Consider the following 22,845-nt stretch of genomic DNA (forward strand, 5'->3'; position numbering starts at 1 on the left):
CAACTAGCTCTGGTTTCCTCTATAAGCTTTCTCATAAAAAATATATATAGACACAAATAGGTTTTCAGGGAAATGTCTTGCATGTATCTGTATATTTTGAGCACTGTGAGTAAATCAGTGCTAAGCCTTGAATATCGATCTGTCATAATATCCATCCATATCCATCCATATCCATCATTCATTCTTTCCATTTGCTCACCACTAATGTTTTTCCATTCACTGATTTGTGTATGTTCATCTGTATTTTGTCAGATGAGGACGGCCTGGGCATCAGTATTATAGGAATGGGGGTCGGTGCTGACGCAGGCCTGGAGAAGCTGGGCATCTTCGTCAAGACTGTCATAGAGGGTGGAGCAGCAGAGAGAGATGGAAGGTAAACTAAACTGCACGTAGAAAGTAGTAATAGGCATATATACATCGGTATTATATCACCTTACTTTCTGGATATCGATATGAGTATCTTCCATTTAGAAAAAAAATCATTTGAACACTAATAGAAGGGGTAGGGATGGGAGTTAAAGCAGCCCATCTCTCATCTGGCCAAACATCTTAGTCACTTTAATAGACATTTTAAGAGCATTTTTGTTTTTTAGATTTTAGATTAGAATTTTTTCATTACTAAATATGTTATCACCGTAAAAACGTTCTGTTTATTTCCAAGTTTAAAAGTTTAAAATTTTGAATCCCAAAAGTGTTGCCTCAGTCTGTTGAACTGCACTGTGCCGTTTGCTGAGTGGCATTAAATCCTGAGAAATTTTACTTGTTTCGAAATTACCAAGCAACTGTCTCTTTGCTTTGCAATCAGGTTTCAAAAGGACCATTCAGTAGCCAGAATGCAATTTCCTCCACCATTAACTCTGCTGTTTCTGTGTGCAGTGTAACAATGGAGGATTCGACAGCGACATTGAAATCTTTCCACTGGAGTTCTTATTTTTTTAATGTTTTGCATTGAGGAATACTTATTTCCTGCTTTCAGTATTAATATATTGGTGACATTGGTGACAAAATGCATGTGAAGGTCAAGGTGTGCTAATGCCACACTCTTTAGGTGCACATTAGGATTCACTCTTGCAAGCATCTCTCCGTCTGCTTTGCCTGCATAACAGACGAGATTTGCCAGGAGCTCAATATCCAGACAGGAATCAAGGGTCAAGGCAATTTGGTCAAACTCACAAAGCTCATTACAGATATCACACAGTTGGAGCTCTTCTTGCAAACACTGTAGCATTCTGAAAATTATATTATCACATGTTGCTAAGGAGCTTACTTGTCTTTGTAATCCTATGCTATAATTTCTATTAGCTTCTGAAATGAAAGAATGTGAACAACAAGTCTGAAAACATACTCGTAGAAGAGGGGTTCCTTACCGTTTTCTGTCCCTTTTAAGCCTTATGACCGAAATTATCTACTTGAAGTACTCTCTGAGATTTTAAGTAATTATTACTTTTTAAAAAATCATATTTATTTTCATTCACATACACTCAAAAAAAAAAGATTTTTTGATGCCGTTCAGTTTATTTAAACAATTTATTTTGATTCAACACCATTCTATCAGGTTTTTGGTTTAAATGTGATTGATTCATGTTAAATTGACTTGAAACGATTACTCTTTGACTTAACTTGATGTTTTCATATTGGAATAACATGTTTCAATCAAGTAAACCCAACCAGGACTCAATCAAACAGGATTTTCACTTCCCATCATGCTTTGTAAATGTTGAAATAAAGTGTTATTTTAAGCAGTTTTTAGGAAGATGAGAAAATGGAAAGACTTTTTAATGTTTACTGTTCTATTATGTTGCTATGTTGGTAAGTTTCTGTTAATTAATAGTTTAAGGGTTAGCATTATGGTGAACTGTTGCACTTGTGCTTGGGTTGAGGACCTGCTGACAAACTTTCAAATTACTTTAATAAGAAAGTGATCTCTGTGGTAGTGCTCTGGGTTGCATTTCCCAAAAGCATTGTAAGCCTATGTTGATTGTAAAACCATTGCCACCAATGGACTTATGATCAATTTAGGCTTTACAATGTTTTTGGTTAAGGCAATTTAGGATGAATCCAGTATCACATCTAGATTTCTAACACAGAACATCACAAAAGCTATGTAAATCACAAAATTAAACAAGAAGAATTAATTGTAAAAATCAATGTATATGAAAAAAAAATTTTTTATTTATTGCTTTTTATTTATTTTCCAAAACATTGCAAATTAGTTGGGCTGACACTATTAAATTAAGCTGTACCCAACCATAGTAAATAAGTTAATCAACCTTAATAAATTAAGTTGACCCAACGTAAGTACATTAAATTGGAATAACAGAATTGCAGAAATAAAGCAACTTAATCATGTGGAAATCCTTTCCATGATTTTTCTATGTTCGTTCAAAGAGTTATTTTTTTGAGTGTAGTATAAAGAATATATTTTTGGAAAAAATCTTTATCTTCCTTATTTATGCAGCAATAAATCTTTACACATCTTTATTCAATTTTTAATTTGGGTCTTTAGTTTTATAAGAAATCTTAGGGCAATCTCACTGGAGGTTTGTGTCAAACTCTAGGGGTTCGCAATCTCCTAGTCTTGATTGTCATGATTGAAATACTATTAAACAAACCTGTTTTAGAGATTGTGCAATGTCATAATAGTGTCATTGTAACAAGCGTTAAAACATATCCACCCTCATTTTCCACAGAATTAAGGTGAATGATCAGATCGTGGAGGTTGACGGCACAAGTCTGGTGGGAGTAACTCAGAGCTTCGCTGCCTCTGTCTTGAGAAACACGCAGGGAGTGGTCAGGTAAGATACTAGATGTCCACAAACATTTTTAGTCATTTATTATGTTTCATTAATCCCAGGTTTTCCCTTTAACGCTGACCACCAGTTACCCACATTCGAATCCTCACTGTAACTTTCACAAAGCTGCTAGAGTGACCAGTGTTATTTTTAGTGTGTGAAATACCATGACATGTCATCATCTTTCCCTCCCACTCAGCACTTATGTGAGAAAAACACAGAATTCTTATTAGTGTATCTAAACTCCCCTTAGACACGACAGCAGAAAGCTTGTCTTTGAAAAAAGTGTCATCTAGCAGGAGCACTTCACTGTGAGAAAACAAGATTCTTCAGTAACAATAGGTTTGCACAGTGTGATGGAGCGTATTGTTTTTAAACAGATCCTATCAGTGGTATCTACTTCATCTGAAATATTAACACGCTGAAAATGTGGTTGATTGGAACTATGAATTTACCCTTATCCTTCAAATGTACACTGTAAAACTCAATAAGTTTAGGATACTCAACATTTGAAGAGACTTATTATCTCAAAATATTTAAGTAAACGTAATCAACTTTTTTAAGTTAGTAGAACTTAAAATTTTTGTGACAAGTAGGGCGGGGCCGAGAGCCGTAGAAGTGGAGCAAGGTCAGTGTGGTGCACAGATATCTCTCTTTAACAATCACGACACTGTCATCCCTTCACTCCCACAGTTCTGTAAATCCCAACTTAACACAACATTAAACACTAACTTATGTCTCCCTATGTTAATCTTATGCAAAAACACACAAAATAACACTTACACTGTAAATTCTAACAAGTTCAGTTTACTTTAAAAAAAGTTTGGAAACCGATTGCCTTATTTTTGCAACGCAAACTTAAAGGGAAAACTGAAGTTAAGTTAATAATCTATTAAAAGTAAAGAAATCTATCTCTTCCCAAGTACATTAAGTAATAAATATCAAGTTAGTTTAATGTAAATTCTAGTTAACATACTCTAGCATATTTACTAATCTTACTTAAGATTTAATAGTAAGATTACATGAGAAATTCCATTTAACTAACAGTGTTATATTGTGTTCTGCAAACATCTTAAATACTGTTATTCTCAACATGGCTTTAATCTGCCATTTTATGCTACGTAGACTTAAAAAACTATGTGCAATCGGTTTCCACATTTTCTTCAAGTAAAGTGAAAGAAGAAGAGTATGTTGTACTGACAAAAGCTTTGTTAGTATAGTTCACTTACACAAGAGTACTAAAAGAAGAACTGTAGAGAGTACTTAATTTACTTTAAATAAAATTTTATTGTCACCATTGTTGTGGTTTGCGTGCTGAATGTTGAGATCTGTGTGTGGTTCAAGTGGTCAGCTGTAAGCTACTGTTACAGATACTCAATTAAAAGTTTAACAAGATGTTGAAAACAGTGTTAGCACAAACATTTTAAAACATTACTACTGAATACTGAAATTAAACATCTACCTAAACAACATTCAGTTAGAAATCAGATCATCTCTTAAAAATTATCTTTTTATTACTTCTCTTCCTTTGAAACCACAAACAATGATTTCTTGATGCATGGCTGCACCAAAATGGAGAGAAATATAAAATCTTTAACAAAGTTCCAAGTGCCCAACCAAAGGGAACATGAATCACCATCATGGTAAGTATAAAAATAAATAAAAAAATAACATTTTAGGAAAATCAACATCAAACTAATTGATCTTGACTTGGGTTTTCTGAGTAAACAAGTCATTAATAGACAGCAAGAATAGCTTTTACTTTTATTTCACCGAAGTAGATCCACTCTGCAAACATAACGTTGAATCCTCAGTCCGTGTGATTCTGCACTGTGTGGAGGGATGTCTTGGCATGTCTTGTTGTAATTGTTGTCAAATTTGTTGTAATTTTACTCAAATTACATTAGTTATGGGAACTATCTGTTCTAAAATTTCAGCAACAATTACAAATTTGTAGTAAAGTCAACATTTTGGTTAAAATCAAGTAAACAGTAAGGAAGGAATACTATTTGAATTTACAGTGTAATTTCAACATTTATTTTCCTTGTGCAGTCTGATGCAAAGCATGCTGGGAATTAGAAATCTGCTACAACTCAATCATATTAAGTTCAGCTTACTAAAATAAAAATGTATCAAATTTTGAGTTCATGCAACTTTTTTCTATTAACTAATTCTACAGAAAATTCTGTAGAATTAATTAATCACTCACCCTCATGTCGTTCCAAACCCGTAAGACCTTCATTCATCTTCAGAACACAAATTAAGATATTTTTGATAAAATCCGATGGCTCAGTGAATCCTGCATTAAGAGCAAGTTAATTTAGACTTTCAGATGCCCAGAAAGCTACTAAAGACATATTTAAAACAGTTCATGTGACTACAGTGGTTCAACCTTATTGTTGTAAAGTGATGAGAATACTTTTTGTGCGCTAATAAAACAAAATAAAGACTTTATTCAACAATATCTAGTGAAGGGCGATTTCAAAACACTGCTTCATGAAGCTTTGAAGCTTTACAAATCTTTTGTTTTGAATCAGTGGTTCAGAGCGTGTATCAAACTGCCAAAGTCACGTGATTTCAGTAAACGAGGCTTTGTTACATCTTAAGTGTTTCGAAATTTCAATGATTCATGTGACTTTGGCATTGCTCCGAACCACTGATTCGAAACAAAATATTCGTAAAGCTTCAAAGCTTCGTGAAGCAGTGTTTTGAAATCGCCCTTCACTAGATATTGTTGAATAAACTCTTTATTTTGTTTTATTAGCGCACAAAAAGTATTCTCATCACTTTACAACAATAAGAATAAAGCTTGAATAAAGTCGTTTTTTTTTTTTTGGCGTCAAAAAGTATTTTCGTCACTTCATAACATTAAGGTTGAACCACTGTAGTCACATGAACTGTTTTAAATACGTCTTTAGTAGCTTTCTGGGCATTGAAAGTGTTAATTATCTTGTTGGCAATGGAGGCCTCACTGAGCCATCAGATTTTATCAAAAATATCTTAATTTGTGTTCTGAAGATGAACAAAGGTCTTGTGTGGAATGACATGAGGGTGAGTAATTAATGACAGAATATTCATTTTTGGGTGAACTAACCCTTTAAAAATAAAATAAATTCACTCGAGAAGATTGTGTGTGTTAATATATATAATGAGATTGTGTGTGTTAATGTATATATATATATATATATATATATATATATATATATATATATATATATATATATATATATATATATATATATATACACAAATATAACAATATAATTAATATTTTTATCATTTTATTTATATTTTATGATCTCTAAACATGATTTAAACTGTATAATATACTAATATAATATAATATAATAATAATAATACCTTTATTTTATATAGCACCTTTAAAAGTGTCTTTCTCAAAGCACTTCACAAGAAAACAGAGAAAACAACACACTTTAAATACAAAAAATATACATCAAAGAAATAGAAAAAATAAAATGATTAATCAAGTAAAAGCAATCCTAATAGAATGTTTTGAGAAGAGATTTAAATATATAATGTAATATAATATTATATATTTTTAATGTTGTCAGATTTTTACTAGAAAACATCAAATGCATCTAATACTATGACAGTCTCACTATTTCAAATGTACCATTTCACCATAAGTGTATTTTTATTTTTCAGCTGTCAATCCTTCCCTGATTTCGATTCATTCCCTCCTCCTGGTTATTTCACCTCTGTTCACACCAATGAGGCAGTGTGGCCCAGATTCTAAATTTGTGCTAAATTTAACCTACTGTAGGAATTAAGGCAGGTCTTAAACTCTATCTGCACCAGCAAGCACTAATAAATATATTAATATTGGCACTCTATTAAGAGCGAGTCACTGCTGTGATGATTCAGTGTCAGAATCAGGGGATTTTTTTAGCAAGTTGGCAGGAACAACTCCTCGCTGTGTGAGGCGATTCGTACATCCTGTCACTCCAGATGTATGTGAATTAAAATGGAGGGATCTCTCTATAAGAGATCTCTGTCCCGGAGCAGTTGGGACTTCCTGCGTGTGGTACCGAGATGGAAGAGAGGACTGTTTCCAGGTCAGCTGCGCTGCAAAAGCATCACAGGGTATTGGCCCAGTTGTTGCTTCAGATGTAGATCAAAATCTGGTTGATTAGGACTCCATGCTGAGAGCTTTCCTGCATGGATTGTGTACTGCAGAGAGTGGGTTGAATAGAATTGAAGGGAATTGTCTTTGTTATCTCAAATTATTTGACATGTTATGGCTTATATAATCGATAAACAGCAGACTACAGTTATATCCAGTTGTGTCCAAAAGCAGATATGTTGTATCATATGCAGAGACATGAAAGTGTTTTGTAGGTTAATATCTCAAAGAGAAAATCAGTTAGACCCTTATTTATTTTACCAATACTCAGTTTTTCATTCACAAACAGTTCCTAAATATGAGGTTTGCCCATAAATGATGCCATTTTGGTAGGTCTTTAAAAATAGCACCCAATAATGTCAGTACACCACTGTGCATTCAATTGGAAACAACATTCTTCAAAGTAAAGTAACTTGCATAAATTATTTGACTTTTTATTATTATTCAAACATCTTGTAAAGCAAGATGTCACCTTCAGATATGAATAATTAATGAATAACAAATTGCAATTCTTTTTGGTGCCACTAGTGGTGCAGAAATAACAAATGTTCATTTTCAAGTTTTTGGTGCTTTAGCAGTAAATTTTCTTAAATTTGACATTCTCAAGTAGGATTCTTAACATTTTGTAGTTATTATGTTCACCTTGTCACAGTCATTTATCACAGTGACCTCACAAGAAGTGCCTCCTGCCAATTTCATTGATTTATAAGGTGTATTATAAAAGAGCCAATCCGTCAGTGAAGTGAGAACAAAAATGCCTGCTTGAAGCCAGACAATGTGAGAAAAGAGCATCACTTCGTTGAAATAGAAAAGAAGGGTTTTTTTCACTCAATTTCACCTTCTACATTTTTATACCCACCTCATTTATGTAAAATCTATTCTGTTCTTTGTCTCCATTTGAAAATCAATAGCCATGATCTTTTAAAGAGTTCAACAGTCGGGTTCCGGAAGTAAAAACTCCACTCATTTTCTCCATAGGGAAATTTAAAGGTGCCATCGAATGGAAAATTGAATTTACCTTGGCATAGTTAAATAACAAGAGTTTAGTACATGGAAATGACATACAGTGAGTCTCAAACACCACTGTTTCCTCCTTCTTATGTAAATCTCATTTGTTTAAAAGACCTCTGAAGAACAGGCGAATCTCAACATAACACCGACTGTTACGTAACAGTCGGGATCATTAATATGTACGCCCCCAATATTTGCATATGCCAGCTCATGTTCAAGGCATTACACAAGGGCAGCCAGTATTAACATCTGGATCTGTGCACAGCTGAATCATCAGACTAGGTAAGCAAGCAAGAACAATAGCGAAAAATGGCAGATGGAGCAATAATAACTGACATGATCCATGATATCATGATATTTTTAGTGATATTTGTAAATTGTCTTTCTAAATGTTTCGTTAGCATGTTGCTAATGTACTGTTAAATGTGGTTAAAGTTACCATCGTTTATTACTATATTCACGGAGACAAGAGTTGTTGCTATTTTCATTTTTTAAACACTTGCAGTCTGTATAATTCATAAACACAACTTCATTCTTTATAAATCTACTTCTTTATGGACACCTTAGACTGATATTACATCTTGTAAAAAACCTTCGATGGCACCTTTAATGATAACTAATGCTACTATGAGCTACAAGGTTGTTAATCGATGGTGTATGCTTTTGTTGAAGCCATGAGCCTGTATTATTTCAAATTATTTTTAAAATTACTGTGTTTAACAATTGAATTTGTGGTGAAAAACTACATTACCCATGATTCTGTACAGAAAATCCCACCAATCAGAGAGTCAAAACAAGCAAACCAGGCAAAAAAAAGGCTCTTTAACCCACTCCCATGAAGAACTGCAAATGACATAATCGAGTTGGTTTCCCTATGCTCTCAAAATACTTAAATATTTGTATGTTTATGCATATATTAAAAAAAAAAAAAAAACGACTTAAAGGTGCCCTAGAACCAGTTTTTACAAGATGTAATATAAGTCTAAGATGTACCCTGAATGTGTCTGTGAAGTTTCAGCTCAAAATACCCCATAGATTTTTTTAAATACATTTTTTTAACTGCCTATTTTGGGGCATCATTAACTATGCACCGATTCAGGCTGTGGCCCCTTTAAATTGCGCGCATGTAATTATAGATCATGTCAGTTATTATCGCTCCATCTGCCATTTTTCGCTATTGTTCTTGCTTGCTTACCTAGTCTGTTGATTCAGCTGTGCACAGATCCAGACGTTAATACTGGCTGCCCTTGTCTAATGCCTTGAACATGGGCTGGCATATGCAAATATTGGGGACGTACATATTAATGATCCCGACTGTTACGTAACAGTCGGTGTTATGTTGAGATTCGCCTGTTCTTCAGAGGTCTTATACACAAATGAGATTTACACAAGAGGGAGGAAACAATCTTTTTGAGACTCACTATATGTCATTTCCATGTACTAAACTCTTGTTATTAAACTATGCCAAGGTAAATTCAATTTTTGATTCTAGGGCACCTTTAAAATATGTAGTTTCTGAAGATGCAATCATCATCATTTTTAAATGAGTAGCTTTATATTTTTACATCGTTTTTAATTTATGTTGTAGTTCTTTCCCTCACTAAAGCCGTTAAGTACACAGTCTTGTACCGTTGTATTTTTGTCCGATTTTCAAATACGTTTTTGCTTCAAATCAAAGTTTGTGATGTTATGATTCACCTTGTAGCTGGTTTGCATGGCTTATAGCACTTTAACAAAGACTTTTTTAAAATCCCTATGGGATAAATGTATGGAAAAAATACTTCGGGAACCAGCACTGCTGAAAAAGGGGGTGGGCGCTAATGCACCCTATAGCCTTTACCGCACTGCATGTGATCACAAAGCCCCTCCCTTCTCATTGGCAGTTGGTGTGTCTGTGCAGGTTTGTGATTGGCCGAGAGCGTCCGGGACAGCAGAGTGAGGTGGCTCAGCTCATCAGTCAGACTCTGGAGCAGGAGAGACGTCAGAGAGAGATGATGGAGCAGCAGTACGCCCAATACGACGCTGATGATGACGAGGTGAGCACAGAAAAAGTCTCACATCAGAGCTTGTCTGAGCATGTCAGCATCTGTCTGAACAAGTTAATCAACCGTCAAGAGCCAGTTGGAGCAGGTTCAAATCTATTATCCATGATTCGGCCATGCTACAAGCCTCAACCTGTTACAATTTGTCACATAAAATGCTGCAGGATGAAACTAGTTCTGCTAGTCAAAAACTATATAATCAAGTTACAACCTGTCCAGTCATATTAAAACTAATACTATGAACTCTTGGGTTGAGATCTATTGTATTTTTTTTTCTCACAATATCCTACATTTGACCATATTTTTCTAAATTTGCAGCAGGACAGATAATTCCTTCTCAAAATAAATATAAATGAATCTTGAGCCCGTAGTGCCGCCAAAACACATAATTTCATTGCTCCATCTAATTAAAGGGTTAGTTTACCTATCAATGAAAATTCTGTCATTAATTACTCACCCTCATGTCATTAGACATCTGTAAGACCTTCGTTCATCTTCAGAACACAAATTAAGATATTTTTAATGAAATCTTAGAGCTTTCTGTCTCTCCATAGTGATCCAACTCAGCTACCAGTTTCAAGGACCATAAAGGTATTAAAGACATCATTAAAGTAATGCATGTGACTCCAGTGGTTTAACCTCAATTTTGCTCTCGTGAACGCGCGTTGGAGATGAATGGTTTGTAAATAAAATGGTAAAAAAAAAATTGCGCAAACAAAGCACTCACGTCACTTCATAAAATTGAGGTTAAACTACTAGAGTCACATGGATAACTTCAGTGATGTCTTTATTACCTTTATGGATCTTGAAAGTGGTAGTTGAGTTGGATCACTATGGAAGTACAGAAAGCTCTCAGATTTCATTAAAAATGTCTTTATTTGTGTTCTGAAGATGAACGAAGGTCTTACAGATGTGGAACGACACGAGGGTGAGTACTTAAAGGGATAGTTCACACAAAAATGAAAATTATTAATTACTCACCCTCCTGTCGTTCCACAAATTAAGATATTTTTGATAAAATCCGATGGCTTAGTCAGGCCTCCATTGACTGCAAGATAATTAACACTTTCAATGCCCAGAAAGCTACTAAAGACATATTTAAAACAGTTCATGTGACTACAGTGGTTCAACCTTAATGTTATTAGGCGAAGAGAATACTTTATGTGTGCCAAAAAAACGAAATATCGACTTTTCAACAATATCTAGTGATGGGCGATTTCAAAACACTGTTTCATGAAGCTTCAAAGCTTTACGAATGTTTTGTTTCGAATCAGTGGTTTGGAGTATGTATCAAAATGCCAAAGTCACGCCTCCCAGTGGTGAACCATTGAAATTTCGAAACACTTATGACATGACGAAGCCTCATTTACTGAAATCAGTGACTTTTGCAGTTTGATACACGCTCCCAACCACTGATTCAAAACAAAAGATTCGTAAAGCTTCATGAAGCAGTGTTTTGGAATCGCCCTTTACTAGATATTGTTAAAAAAATTGTTATTTTGTATTTTTCGCGCACAAAAAATATTCTCGTAGCTTTATAATATTATGGTTGAACCACTGTAGTCATGAACTGTTTTAAATATGTCTTTAGTAGCTTTCTGGGCATTGAAAGTGTTAATTATCTTGCCTCACTGAGCCTTCAGATTTGATCAAAAATATCTTAATTTGTGTTCCGAAGATGAACGACGGTCTTGCGGATGTGGAACGACATGAGGGTGAGTAATTAATGACTGAATTTACATTTTTGGGTGAACTAACCCTTTAAGTCTTCCTGTTGAAAGGAAAAAACAAAGTGGTGATAGGAGGAACTTTAAAAAATGTACCAAACATTTACCAAACAACACATATACCAAATTAATTATATTGTTGTTTCTGTTAATGAATACTAATCGCTAATCGCAATCATTTTAATCAGTTTTTTGTTTTGTTTTGGGGTTTTATTTTCCCCAAGGAAGGAGAGATAAACATTTAATAATAATAATAATTATTATTTTCATTATTATTATTATTATTAAATGTTCATCTCACCTTCCTTGGGTAGAAAAAAAAGATGAACTTTAAAATTAATACAATCTTAATAAAAATATACAGTTCCCCTCATATTTCGGCATATTTATTATTATATATGCATTATTTGGATGTGATTGGCATTAAACATTTTGAAAACCTCTGTCCTGGACGAGAGTGAGATTTAAATGAAGCACAAATGGACTCTCCTGCTTCTCCTTTAGAGATTTCAGCAATGTAAAAAAATGTGTTTAGGTTGGTGAGGGCCTCTCATGGAAAAACACCCACTTTGCAGCTTTCTGCTCCATGGAGAGTTGATGGGGTTTGTTATATTACTAGTCACTGAGCAGTTATTTCTCATTAGCAGATCGGGGGGCGGCCTGGCTTTCCAGACAAAAGGTCTTCAAGTCTTTTGTCACATCTGTGAGTGTGCTAAGATCTATTTTCGAAGGATAAAGAGAGGTGCATTTCCATAACGCATGCAGGACTGTCATGGTGGTGGGATTCTATACGCAAGTTCTGACGACGTTGAATTAATCGCCCGCTATGATTCAGAGATAATTACATCAGTAGACCAGGCAAAGCAATTTCTACCTTGTGATTTGGAGGACACGGACAATTTAGCTTTATAGGCTCCTGTGTGGCGCAGAATGATGCAAGACTCGCATGTACTAATGCAAGAGTGATTTTTCTCATTATTTGTCAGCGAGAACCCGAATTAGCATTTTGACTGATGGATATATATGCGTTAAGTTCTCCTTCAGATTGCATCAAAATCTCACATTATAAATTTAGCCGATGTCCTTCTTATGCACTTGCATGGTTTTATTTGTTCCTCCTCTGCTGGCTCGGATGCGGGCTGCGCTCTTGAAATAGCTGTGCGATCAGCACTGTTTTATAATTCTGGCACAGGCGGCTTCTCCCGGCAGACAAGCTGCCCGTAAGGAATTGTAATGAATGTAGCAGTCCTTGCTAAAGATTAGCGTGTGGGTGGGTGGGTGTTTGTTCTTGCGAATGTGCCATGTGTGTGCTTGAGTTTGAATGTGTCACATCAGTGTCATGCAAGAGGAGCCTCCAAAATGAAGGTTTAAGGCCTGGTGTGTTCAGTGAGGCGGAATGGTGTGAACCTGCTTGAGATCTTGCTGTGCTGTGGATTAGCAGCTGCCAAACCCATTCACAAGCTGCCTGCCAGCAGTAAATGGCCTCAAAACAGCAGGGTCCTGCAGGATATAGTGGTTATAAGGACGTCCAAGAAAGGTTTGGAAAGGATAGAGGTGTTGGACCAGGTGTACGGTGACATCTCAGCCACACATAAATATATGAATTTCGCATAATTATAAAATATCAAACCAAATGATGCTAGGCCTTTTTGTAACTTGATTTTTTTGGGTCATTTTTGCCGTTAATTAACGAACCATAACAGTAACTATGGACATGTTCATGAGTTTTTGATCAGTTTATCTATTGTTTAAGGATGCACAACAAATACTATATCGGTTATTGGCTGGAATTTGACCAAATTTAATTTAACAGTCAATACTGGATCAATATTTATAATATCGACTCATTAAAAATCCAATACCAAAATCATAATTTATAATACTTGTCATGCACACACACATTACATACATATATATTAGTGCTGTCAAACGATTAATCGCGATTAATTGCATCCAAAATAAAAGTTTGTGTTTACATAATGTGTGTGTGTACTGTGTATATTTATTATGTATTTATAAATACACACACATGCATGTATATATTTAACAAAAATACATATTTATATATAAAATATTTATTTATATATATATATATATATATATATATATATATATATAATATTTTATATTTATATATATATATATATATATATATATATATATATAAATAATATATAATATATACATGTATGTTTGTGTATTTATATACATAATAAATATACACAGTACACACACACATTATGTAAACACAAACTTTTATTTTGAATGCAATTAATCGCAATTAATCGTTTGACAGCACTAATAGATATATAGATACAGTATATACACATATAATTTATATATTAAATTATATATTAAAAATATTTTAAAATATATTAAATTATTCATTTTATATTTAATATGTGATATTGCCAATTCCCCGTTTTTATTTTTAGATTACCGTTGTTTTCTGTTCTACAGATCACTAAAAAAGGTAATCTTTCAAAACACTACTAAATTAATAACACTTTAGAAAATCTTAAAATTAATATCCATTTTTTTACTGTTCCTAACTTTTTATTATGTTACTTTTAATTTTAGACAAAGTAGTATAGATATCTTTTTTATAATATAAAATTCAGTAAATGGTACTTGGTTTGATATTTTGTTATCTAATACAGTGATAATCATACATTTTTAAGTGTGTCTTAAGTACTTTCTGTGCCGCTCTATATGACCTTCTTGCAGTTAGTTTCCTCAAACATGTGCAGGACAGTAACCACCAGTGTGTTAAAAGGATGTTGACACATAAACTAATTGAATGTGACACTCCAAATTGAACTAATTTGCCCCTTGACGATATCTGAGAGGTAATATCACGCTGATGATATTGAGTCTGTGCTGCTCTCCATGTCCTCGCAATTAACACATAATGTGTGCGAGGAGATGAGAGCGAGAGACACAGATGAGACACAAATGAGACACTCAGGTTAAAGCAGTACAGTATGACAGGGTTACATATGGCCTCCTGCCAGGCAGAATAATTTTATCTGGAAAGAAGGCCTCCCAGGAATCAGCCCTGCTCTGCAACCAGATACAAGCCCCAGCCAAGCAGAACCAACCTGTCCGTGTGTGTCTGCACATCCATCCACCTAAAATAACTATGGCAGACCCACACGCAAGCAGGAGAAATAGATGCTGCATGCTTGTTTTATTTTGAAAAGATAACAGACCAAAACTCGTTTGGTGTTAGTTTGGGGTCAGTTATTTTTTAATTAATTAATTAATTAATTAAAAAAAAAAAAAAAGAAATTAATACTTTTATTTAGCAAGGAAGGATATATTAAATTGATCAAAAGTGACAGTCAAGCATTGCTACATGATTGCTAGGGTGATCTGTGTGGTTTTTTGGAATTTTGAAATGAAAAATGTGTGGGACCCCTGAATAAGACAGGAACCTTCCACATTGATTGCTCTCAATCAAATGCAGTGTGGATGTTTATTCTGTGCTCAGACAGGGGAGTACGCCACGGATGAAGAGGAGGAGGCGGGACAGACAGGAAGAGACAGAGATGTGGCCATTGAGGTTTTCGATTTACCTGAAAATGAGGAGATCATCTCGCCATCAGAACTGGATGCCACCAAACTTTATCAGAAGTTTCGAGAGGTAAACCAAGAACACAAGCATTTTATAACAATTGATCAATAAAATGAAGAACTTAACCTTTAAAAAAACGTCAAAAGGTCAAAAGGTCATTTTTTTTGAGGTTTGCTATTTTTGCAATGTCTAAATACAGATTAAAATAGTCAATTTGTTGTTTTTTAGCAATAAATATATACAATTTTAAAAATTGAAAGAAGTAGACATTAGATATGTAACTAGTTTTCATTTCAAGATGAATTTTAATGTTAGATAATAGTTTATATATTACATATATACAATACTGTTCAAAAGTTTGGAGTCAGTACATTTGTTTTAAAAGGAAATTAATACTTTTATTCAGCAAGGATGCATTAAAGGGGACCTATTATGCCCCCATTTACAAGATGTAAAATAAGTCTCTGATGTCCCCAGAGTGTGTATGTGAAGTTTTAGCTCAAAACACCCCACAAACATTTTTTATAGCATGTTAAATTTGCCACTTTCTTGGGTTGAGCAAAAACGTGCCATTTCAGTGTGTGCCCTTTAAATGCAAATGAGCTGCTGCACTCGGCCTAAGAGGGCGGAGCTTCAAGAGCTCATTCTCCCCTGTCAGGATTCAGTCAGGACGCACTATAATGACAGAAACTATGAATATACAGGTATAGTTTAGTTCAATTACGGTTATAACTTATATTGTCTTCTTGTTATTAGCCACTATATTAGTACAAGCCTGTTTACCGATGAGATTTATAAAGTTTATTGTACTTCACACAAAAGATGAAGCGTCCGTTTTCACTCTAGAAAATCACTGTAAGAGCTTAATAAAACACAGTGCAAGTGTGCATAAAAACTCTTTCTCTCCCTTGCATTATCATCAACATACACAGCGAATTACACAGAAACACTCGTTACAACTAACAGTAAACAAATACATATATATAAGACATTATGCCTTTTCAGGTGGTGCTTAATAAACTGGTAAACTTTATATCCGTAAATCAACTCTGTAATGAACTGTAATAAAGTGCTCTCACCTTCATTACTGCTGTATCCAGTATCACTCTGGAGACTGTATGTTTTGTATTGTCCCTTTGTATTGACATTCGTTCACAAAGCAGTCCGGTGTGAAATGATTTGCGCAGACATAAATGAATTTCGGCAGAGTTGAGGAAGCATTTTCTTCAAAAACAAAATGAATCCACCTTGTCTTCAGCGGCTCAGATTTAGGGAGTAAATGGAGAGAAATATGTGGATTAATCCATCCAGCTACAGAACATCTAAAACGCTTGGGAGATGTTCTCGTCAGTGCAGCAATGGCTCACTCAGGGCGGTTCTATGTTAAAACATCAGTGTCAGTCAACACTGTGGGCGGGGCCTGTGACTTTTGTGACGTCACACTGCCAGGGATCTGGAAACGGCTTGTTCTGAGACACTGCTTATGATTTATGGGGATTAAAAAAAAAGGAGTGGTTGGATTTTTTTTATCATTATAGGGTGGTTTTGTACACACACTGTCAGCACACATTTATAGCCAAACACCATGCAAAAGTGAATTTTGCATGATAGGTCCCCTTGATCAGAAGTGATTATACAGACATTTATAATATTACCAAAGATTTCTATTTCAAAAAATGCTGTTCTTTTGAACTTTCTGGACATCAAACAATCCTGAAAAAAAAAAAAAAAAAAACATATCAAGGTTTCCACATAAATATTAAGGAGCACAACTGTATTCAACACTGATAATAATAATAATAATGTTTCTTCAGCATCAAATCAGCATATTAGAATGATTTCTGAAGGATCATGTGACACTAGAGTAATGATGCTGAAAATTCAGCTTTGATCGCAGGAATAAATTACATTTAAAATATATTAAAATAGACTACAGTCATTTTAAATTATAATAACATTTCACAATATAATAATAATAATAATAACTGACTCCAAACCTTTAAACAGTACTAGTGTACATATCAACATTTCTCAAAAAAAAAAAAAAGAGAGATCTGTGCCACTAATCATTTTTAAAATGTCTACCTTATTCATGGCAAGTTCTTACTGCCAACCTGCCTTGATATCTTGATCAACCTGGTGCTGACGAGAGACCATTTTCTTTCTATATAAATATTGCATCCCAGAGCTCACTCCCTCTTCCTCAGTAGTCTTTTTCCTGCTCCCTCTCTCCTGTTCTTTCTCTTGAGTGAGAGAGAGTGTTGTCACGCAGAAAGAGAGCCTCTCTGGTCAGTTCCCTTTGAGAGGAAGAATGTCCCTGATCATCCAGTCATCTTTCATCTACTCTCTCTTATCCCTTTGTGTCTACAGCTGCAGATCAAACACACTGTCACTGAAGCTGAGATCCAGAAACTCAAGAACAAGGTAAGAGGCTACTGTATCTGCTAATATGTGTTTTCCCCCACAAATGTAGTCAAGCTACAAATTGGATGTTGTTGTTTTTTTCAACTGGAAGTTACAGTTCTTTGAAGGAACTGGTTTTATTGCTTCCTTTACATTATACTTAAGATTTTTTATTTGTTATCAATTATCATTAATAAAGGAAGAGGAGAGTGCATCCGCAGGACTTGCTGACCTTAGACAGGCAGCAAAAAATCTGTTATTTTAGTATTATTTTTATAATATTATAGCGTTTATTCATATTTAGAATATTTAATTTTTATATTTTCAGGTTTCATTTTCATTTACAGTTTTCATTTTCATTTTAGTATTTTTGTAATCTTTTTAATTTTATATAGCTTTAATTTTTATTTCAGTTTTAGTAACTTTAGTAATTCAACTTGAACTCGCAACAGAAGATATAATACAAATAAATATTAGAAAAGGCTTTTTACATTTTTTTTTACCTAATATATATATATATATATATATATATATATATATATATATATATAATTTTATTTCAGTTTTTTTTTAATTTCTAAAAATGATCATTTTAGTTTCAGTTATAGTTAACAATAACAGCACTGGGAATTTTTTTTTTTTTTTTGTATCCAACTTAAATCAGTTTTGTATTTGAAGTCCGAACAGCAAAAACAGCAAACCTTTTTTTTTTTTTTTTTTTTTTTTGCCATTCAGAGCATATTGCATATAAAACATCATATAATGTGTGCAATGTGATCTCTAAATATGCTATTTTTCTTTACTCATACTTTCCACATTGACATTCGCTATGTAGTAAATAGTGAATGAGTGAATGAGTCAGCGGTTTTGGACAGTATATGCATGAATGCATAAAGCACCTTCTCTCAATTCAGCGGTGAGATGACATGATAGACATGAGCAGAATCAAAATTCCCAGCTTTCCACACTGACAGCTACTCTCAGTTGTTGTCTGAGAAAGTCTCTTGGCATAGTGCTGAAGCTTACATCATTACTGTTCACCCTATTCTTAAAGGATTAGTTCACTTCAGAATTAAAATAATTCACTCACCCCCATGTCATTCAAGATGTTCATGTCTTTCTTTTTTTTCAGTCAAAAAAAAAATGAAGGTTTTTGAGGGAAAATATTCCAGGATTTTTCTCCATATAGTGGACTTCAATAGGGTTCAACGGGTTGAAGGTCCAAATGTCAGTTTCAGTGCAGCTTCAAAGATTTCTACATGATCCCAGACGAGGAATAAGGGTCTTATCTAGCAAAACAATCGGTCATTTTCTAAAAAAAATAAAAATGTATATGCTTATTAACTACAAATGCTTGTCTTGCACTGCTCTGTGATGCGCCACGCATGACATAATCACATTGGAAAGGTTACATGTGACTTAGCGGAAGTATCAAGCAAGTGTTTAACAAAGCGAATGTGCAAAGACTAAGTCAAATGGCCTTCACAAAAAAAAAGGTAAAATGACGATGTCGGGCAATTTTGAAGTTGGAGGAGAAAATGTTTCACCCTACTGCGGTACTTCCACCTACGTCACACGTGACCTTTCCAACGTGGTTACGTAATGCATGGCGCATCACAGAGCAGTGCAAGATGAGCATTTGTGGTTAAAAAGTATATCAATTTTATTTTTTGTAGAAAATGACCGATAAGACTCTTATTCCTCATCTGGGATCATGTAGAGCTCTTTGAAGCTGCACTGAAACTGACATTTGGACCTTCAACCCGTTGAACCTTGTTGAAGTCCACTATATGGAGAATGTTTTCCTTAAAAACCTTAATTTCTTCTGATGAATCGGAAGTTCACACACATTCACAGAAAATAGCTTACTTCCTTTTTGCAAAATAAGGTGGATAGCAGCCCATGTTAATGTGCCAGATATTGATTACAGTGTTTAAACAAACTAATCAGATTTCACCACTTGTAAAATGACTGTGCGGTCTGACAGGGCTAAATCTGAACTTGTGTACGGTGTGAACAAAGCTATTGATATTCCTCTGGCTGACATGACACAAATTTTGTTTCTTGTGATAATTCCCTCTATCCGCTTAATTGGGTAATACTATTTTCCCATTTATATTAAGGCCGTTGTATATTTTGTGATGCTCTCCTTCAGGCCATATATTTCTGAATGCATGTGCATATCAATAAGATGCACACAGCTTCTTATCTTACTAGTGAGAGATTTTGCTGGATTTTGGATTGACAGTTTCTTCATGTCATAAGCTCTGTTGATGATGTGTAGACTGATTAAGCTGTGCTTTTTTAAGTCTCCATACTCATTTGCCCTGGTTTACAGACTCTGCATAGACAGTAGGGGTAGCTGACGTGAAATACTTTTGGGAAGAGATGACATGCTATACAGCTTTCAAAACAGTATTTTGCTTAGCATAATATTTTATATTAGTCATTTATCACACTGCAGAACAATTAAAAATGAACGAATGTAGATGAAAGTAAAAGAGGATTTTTAAAAAATGTGGAAAATTTGTAGACTAGTGTCCTAAGATCTATCTATCTATCTATCTATCTATCTATCTATCTATCTATCTGTCGTTCTATCTATTGTTCTATCATTCTATCGCTCTATCTATCATTCTATTCTATCTATCTATTGTTCTATCGTTCTATCTATCTTTCTATCTATCATTCTATCCATTGTTTTATCATTCTATTTTTTAATCTTTCTATCTATGTATCGTTCTATCTATCATTCTATCGTTCTATTTATTAATCTATCTATCGTTCTATCTATCTATCATTCTATCATTCTATCTATCGTTCTATCTATCTATCTATCATTCTATCTATTGTTCTATCTGTCGTTCTATCTATCGTTCTGTCTATCATTCTATCTATCTATCTATCTATCTATCTATCAATCACTTCTCATCTATCTATCTATCTATCTATCGTTCTATCTATCTATCTATCTATCAATCACTTCTCATCTATCTATCGTTCTATCTATCTATCTATCTATCTATCTATCTATCTATCTATCTATCTATCAATCACTTCTCATCTATCTATCTATCGTTCTATCTATCTATCTATCTATCTATCTATCTATCTATCTATCACTTCTCATCTATCTATCTATCTATCACTTCTCATCTATCTATCTATCGTTCTATCTATCTATCTATCTATCTATCTATCTGTTGTTCTATCTATTGTTCTATCATTCTATCGCTCTATCTATCATTCTATTCTTTCTATCTATTGTTCTATCGTTCTATCTATCTTTCTATCTATCATTCTATCCATTGTTTTATCATTCTATTTTTTAATCTTTCTATCTATGTATCGTTCTATCTATCATTCTATCATTCTATTTATTAATCTATCTGTCGTTCTATCTATCGTTCTGTCTATCATTCTATCTATCGTTCTATCTATCGTTCTATCTATCTATCAATCACTTCTCATCTATCTATCTATCTATCTATCGTTCTATCTATCGTTCTATCTATCTATCTATCTATCTATCTATCAATCACTTCTCATCTATCTATCTATCTATCGTTCTATCTATCGTTCTATCTATCGTTCTATCTATCTATCTATCTATCTATCTATCTATCTATCTATCTGTCGTTCTATCTATTGTTCTATCATTCTATCGCTCTATCTATCATTCTATTCTATCTATTGTTCTATCGTTCTATCTATCTTTCTATCTATCATTCTATCCATTGTTTTATCATTCTATTTTTTAATCTTTCTATCTATGTATCGTTCTATCTATCATTCTATCGTTCTATTTATTAATCTATCTATCGTTCTATCTATCTATCATTCTCTCTATTGTTCTATCCATCGTTCTATCTATCGTTCTATCCATCGTTCTATTGTTCTATTTATTAATCATTCTATCATTCTATTTATCTATCATTCTGTCTATCTTTCTATCTATCATTTTATCGTTCTTTCTATCTGTCTCTCATTCTATGTATCGTTCTATCCATCTATTTTTTATCTATTAATCTATTAATTGTTTTATCTATCTATCTATCTATCTATCTATCTATCTATGTATCTATCGTTCTATCTATCATTCTGTCATTCTATCTATCGTTCTATCATTCTATCGCTCTATCTATCATTCTGTTTTTCTATCTAGCTATTGTTCTGTCGTTCTATCTATCTTTCTATCTATCATTCTATCCATCGTTTTATCGTTCTATTTTTTAATCTTTCTATGTATCGTTCTATCTATCATTCTCTCCATCGTTCTATCGTTCCATCTATTGTTCTATCCATTGTTTTATCGTTCTATGTATTTTTTAATCTTTCTATCTATCATTCTATCCATCATTCTATTGTTCTATTTATTTGTTCTATCATTCTATCGCTCTATCGTTCTATTGTTCTATCTAGCTATTGTTCTATCGTTCTATCTATCTGTCGTTCTATCTATCTTTCTATCTATTATTCTATCCATCGTTTTATCATTCTATTTTTTAATCATTCTATCTATGTATTGTTCTATCTATCATTCTATCGTTCTATTTATTAATTTCTCTATCTATCGTTCTATCTATCTATCATTCTCTCTATTGTTCTATCTATCATTCTATCCATCGTTCTGTTGATCTATTAATTAATCGTTCTATCATTCTATTTATCTATCATTCTGTCTATCGTTCTATCTATCGTTTTACCCATAATTTTATCGTACTTTCTATCTATCTCTCATTCTATGTATTGTTCTATCCATCTATTTTTTTATCTTTTTTTATCTATCTATCTATCTATCTATCTATCTATCATTCTGTCTATCGTTCTATCTATCGTTTTACCCATCATTTTATCGTTCTTTCTATCTATCTTTCATTCTATGTATCGTTCTATCCATCTATTTTTTTATCTATCTATCTATCTATCTATCTATCTATCTATCTATCTATCTATCTATCTATCTATCTATCTATCTATCTATCTATCTATCTATCTATCTATCTATCTATCGCACAATAATACCAGGAACATTTCTTAGTAAAGTTAATAGGGTCTGTTTTGTTTTCATGTTGTCTTTATTGTTCACCATATGCTTTATTGACTTTGTTGCATATTTACTTTCATTTCCTCCCTCTGTCTCCATCCT

General features: G+C 33.6%; 1 protein-coding gene across 6 annotated transcripts in view; it reads left to right on the forward strand.

The window, feature by feature from the left end:
* Nucleotides 1-22,845, forward strand: part of ppp1r9a (protein phosphatase 1, regulatory subunit 9A) — a 71,684-nt gene that overhangs the window by 28,601 nt on the left and 20,238 nt on the right. For all 6 annotated transcript variants that reach the window (XM_048201578.1, XM_048201577.1, XM_048201580.1 and 3 more), the window contains exons 4-8: nt 253-373; nt 2,691-2,795; nt 9,848-9,983; nt 15,210-15,362; nt 17,664-17,717. In XM_048201578.1, the coding sequence (XP_048057535.1) occupies nt 253-373; nt 2,691-2,795; nt 9,848-9,983; nt 15,210-15,362; nt 17,664-17,717 (569 nt within the window). The remainder of the gene's footprint in view (nt 1-252; nt 374-2,690; nt 2,796-9,847; nt 9,984-15,209; nt 15,363-17,663; nt 17,718-22,845) is intronic.

The sequence above is a fragment of the Megalobrama amblycephala genome, linkage group LG9, assembly GCF_018812025.1.
Source record: "Megalobrama amblycephala isolate DHTTF-2021 linkage group LG9, ASM1881202v1, whole genome shotgun sequence".
In the NCBI taxonomy this organism is placed as follows: domain Eukaryota; kingdom Metazoa; phylum Chordata; class Actinopteri; order Cypriniformes; family Xenocyprididae; genus Megalobrama; species Megalobrama amblycephala.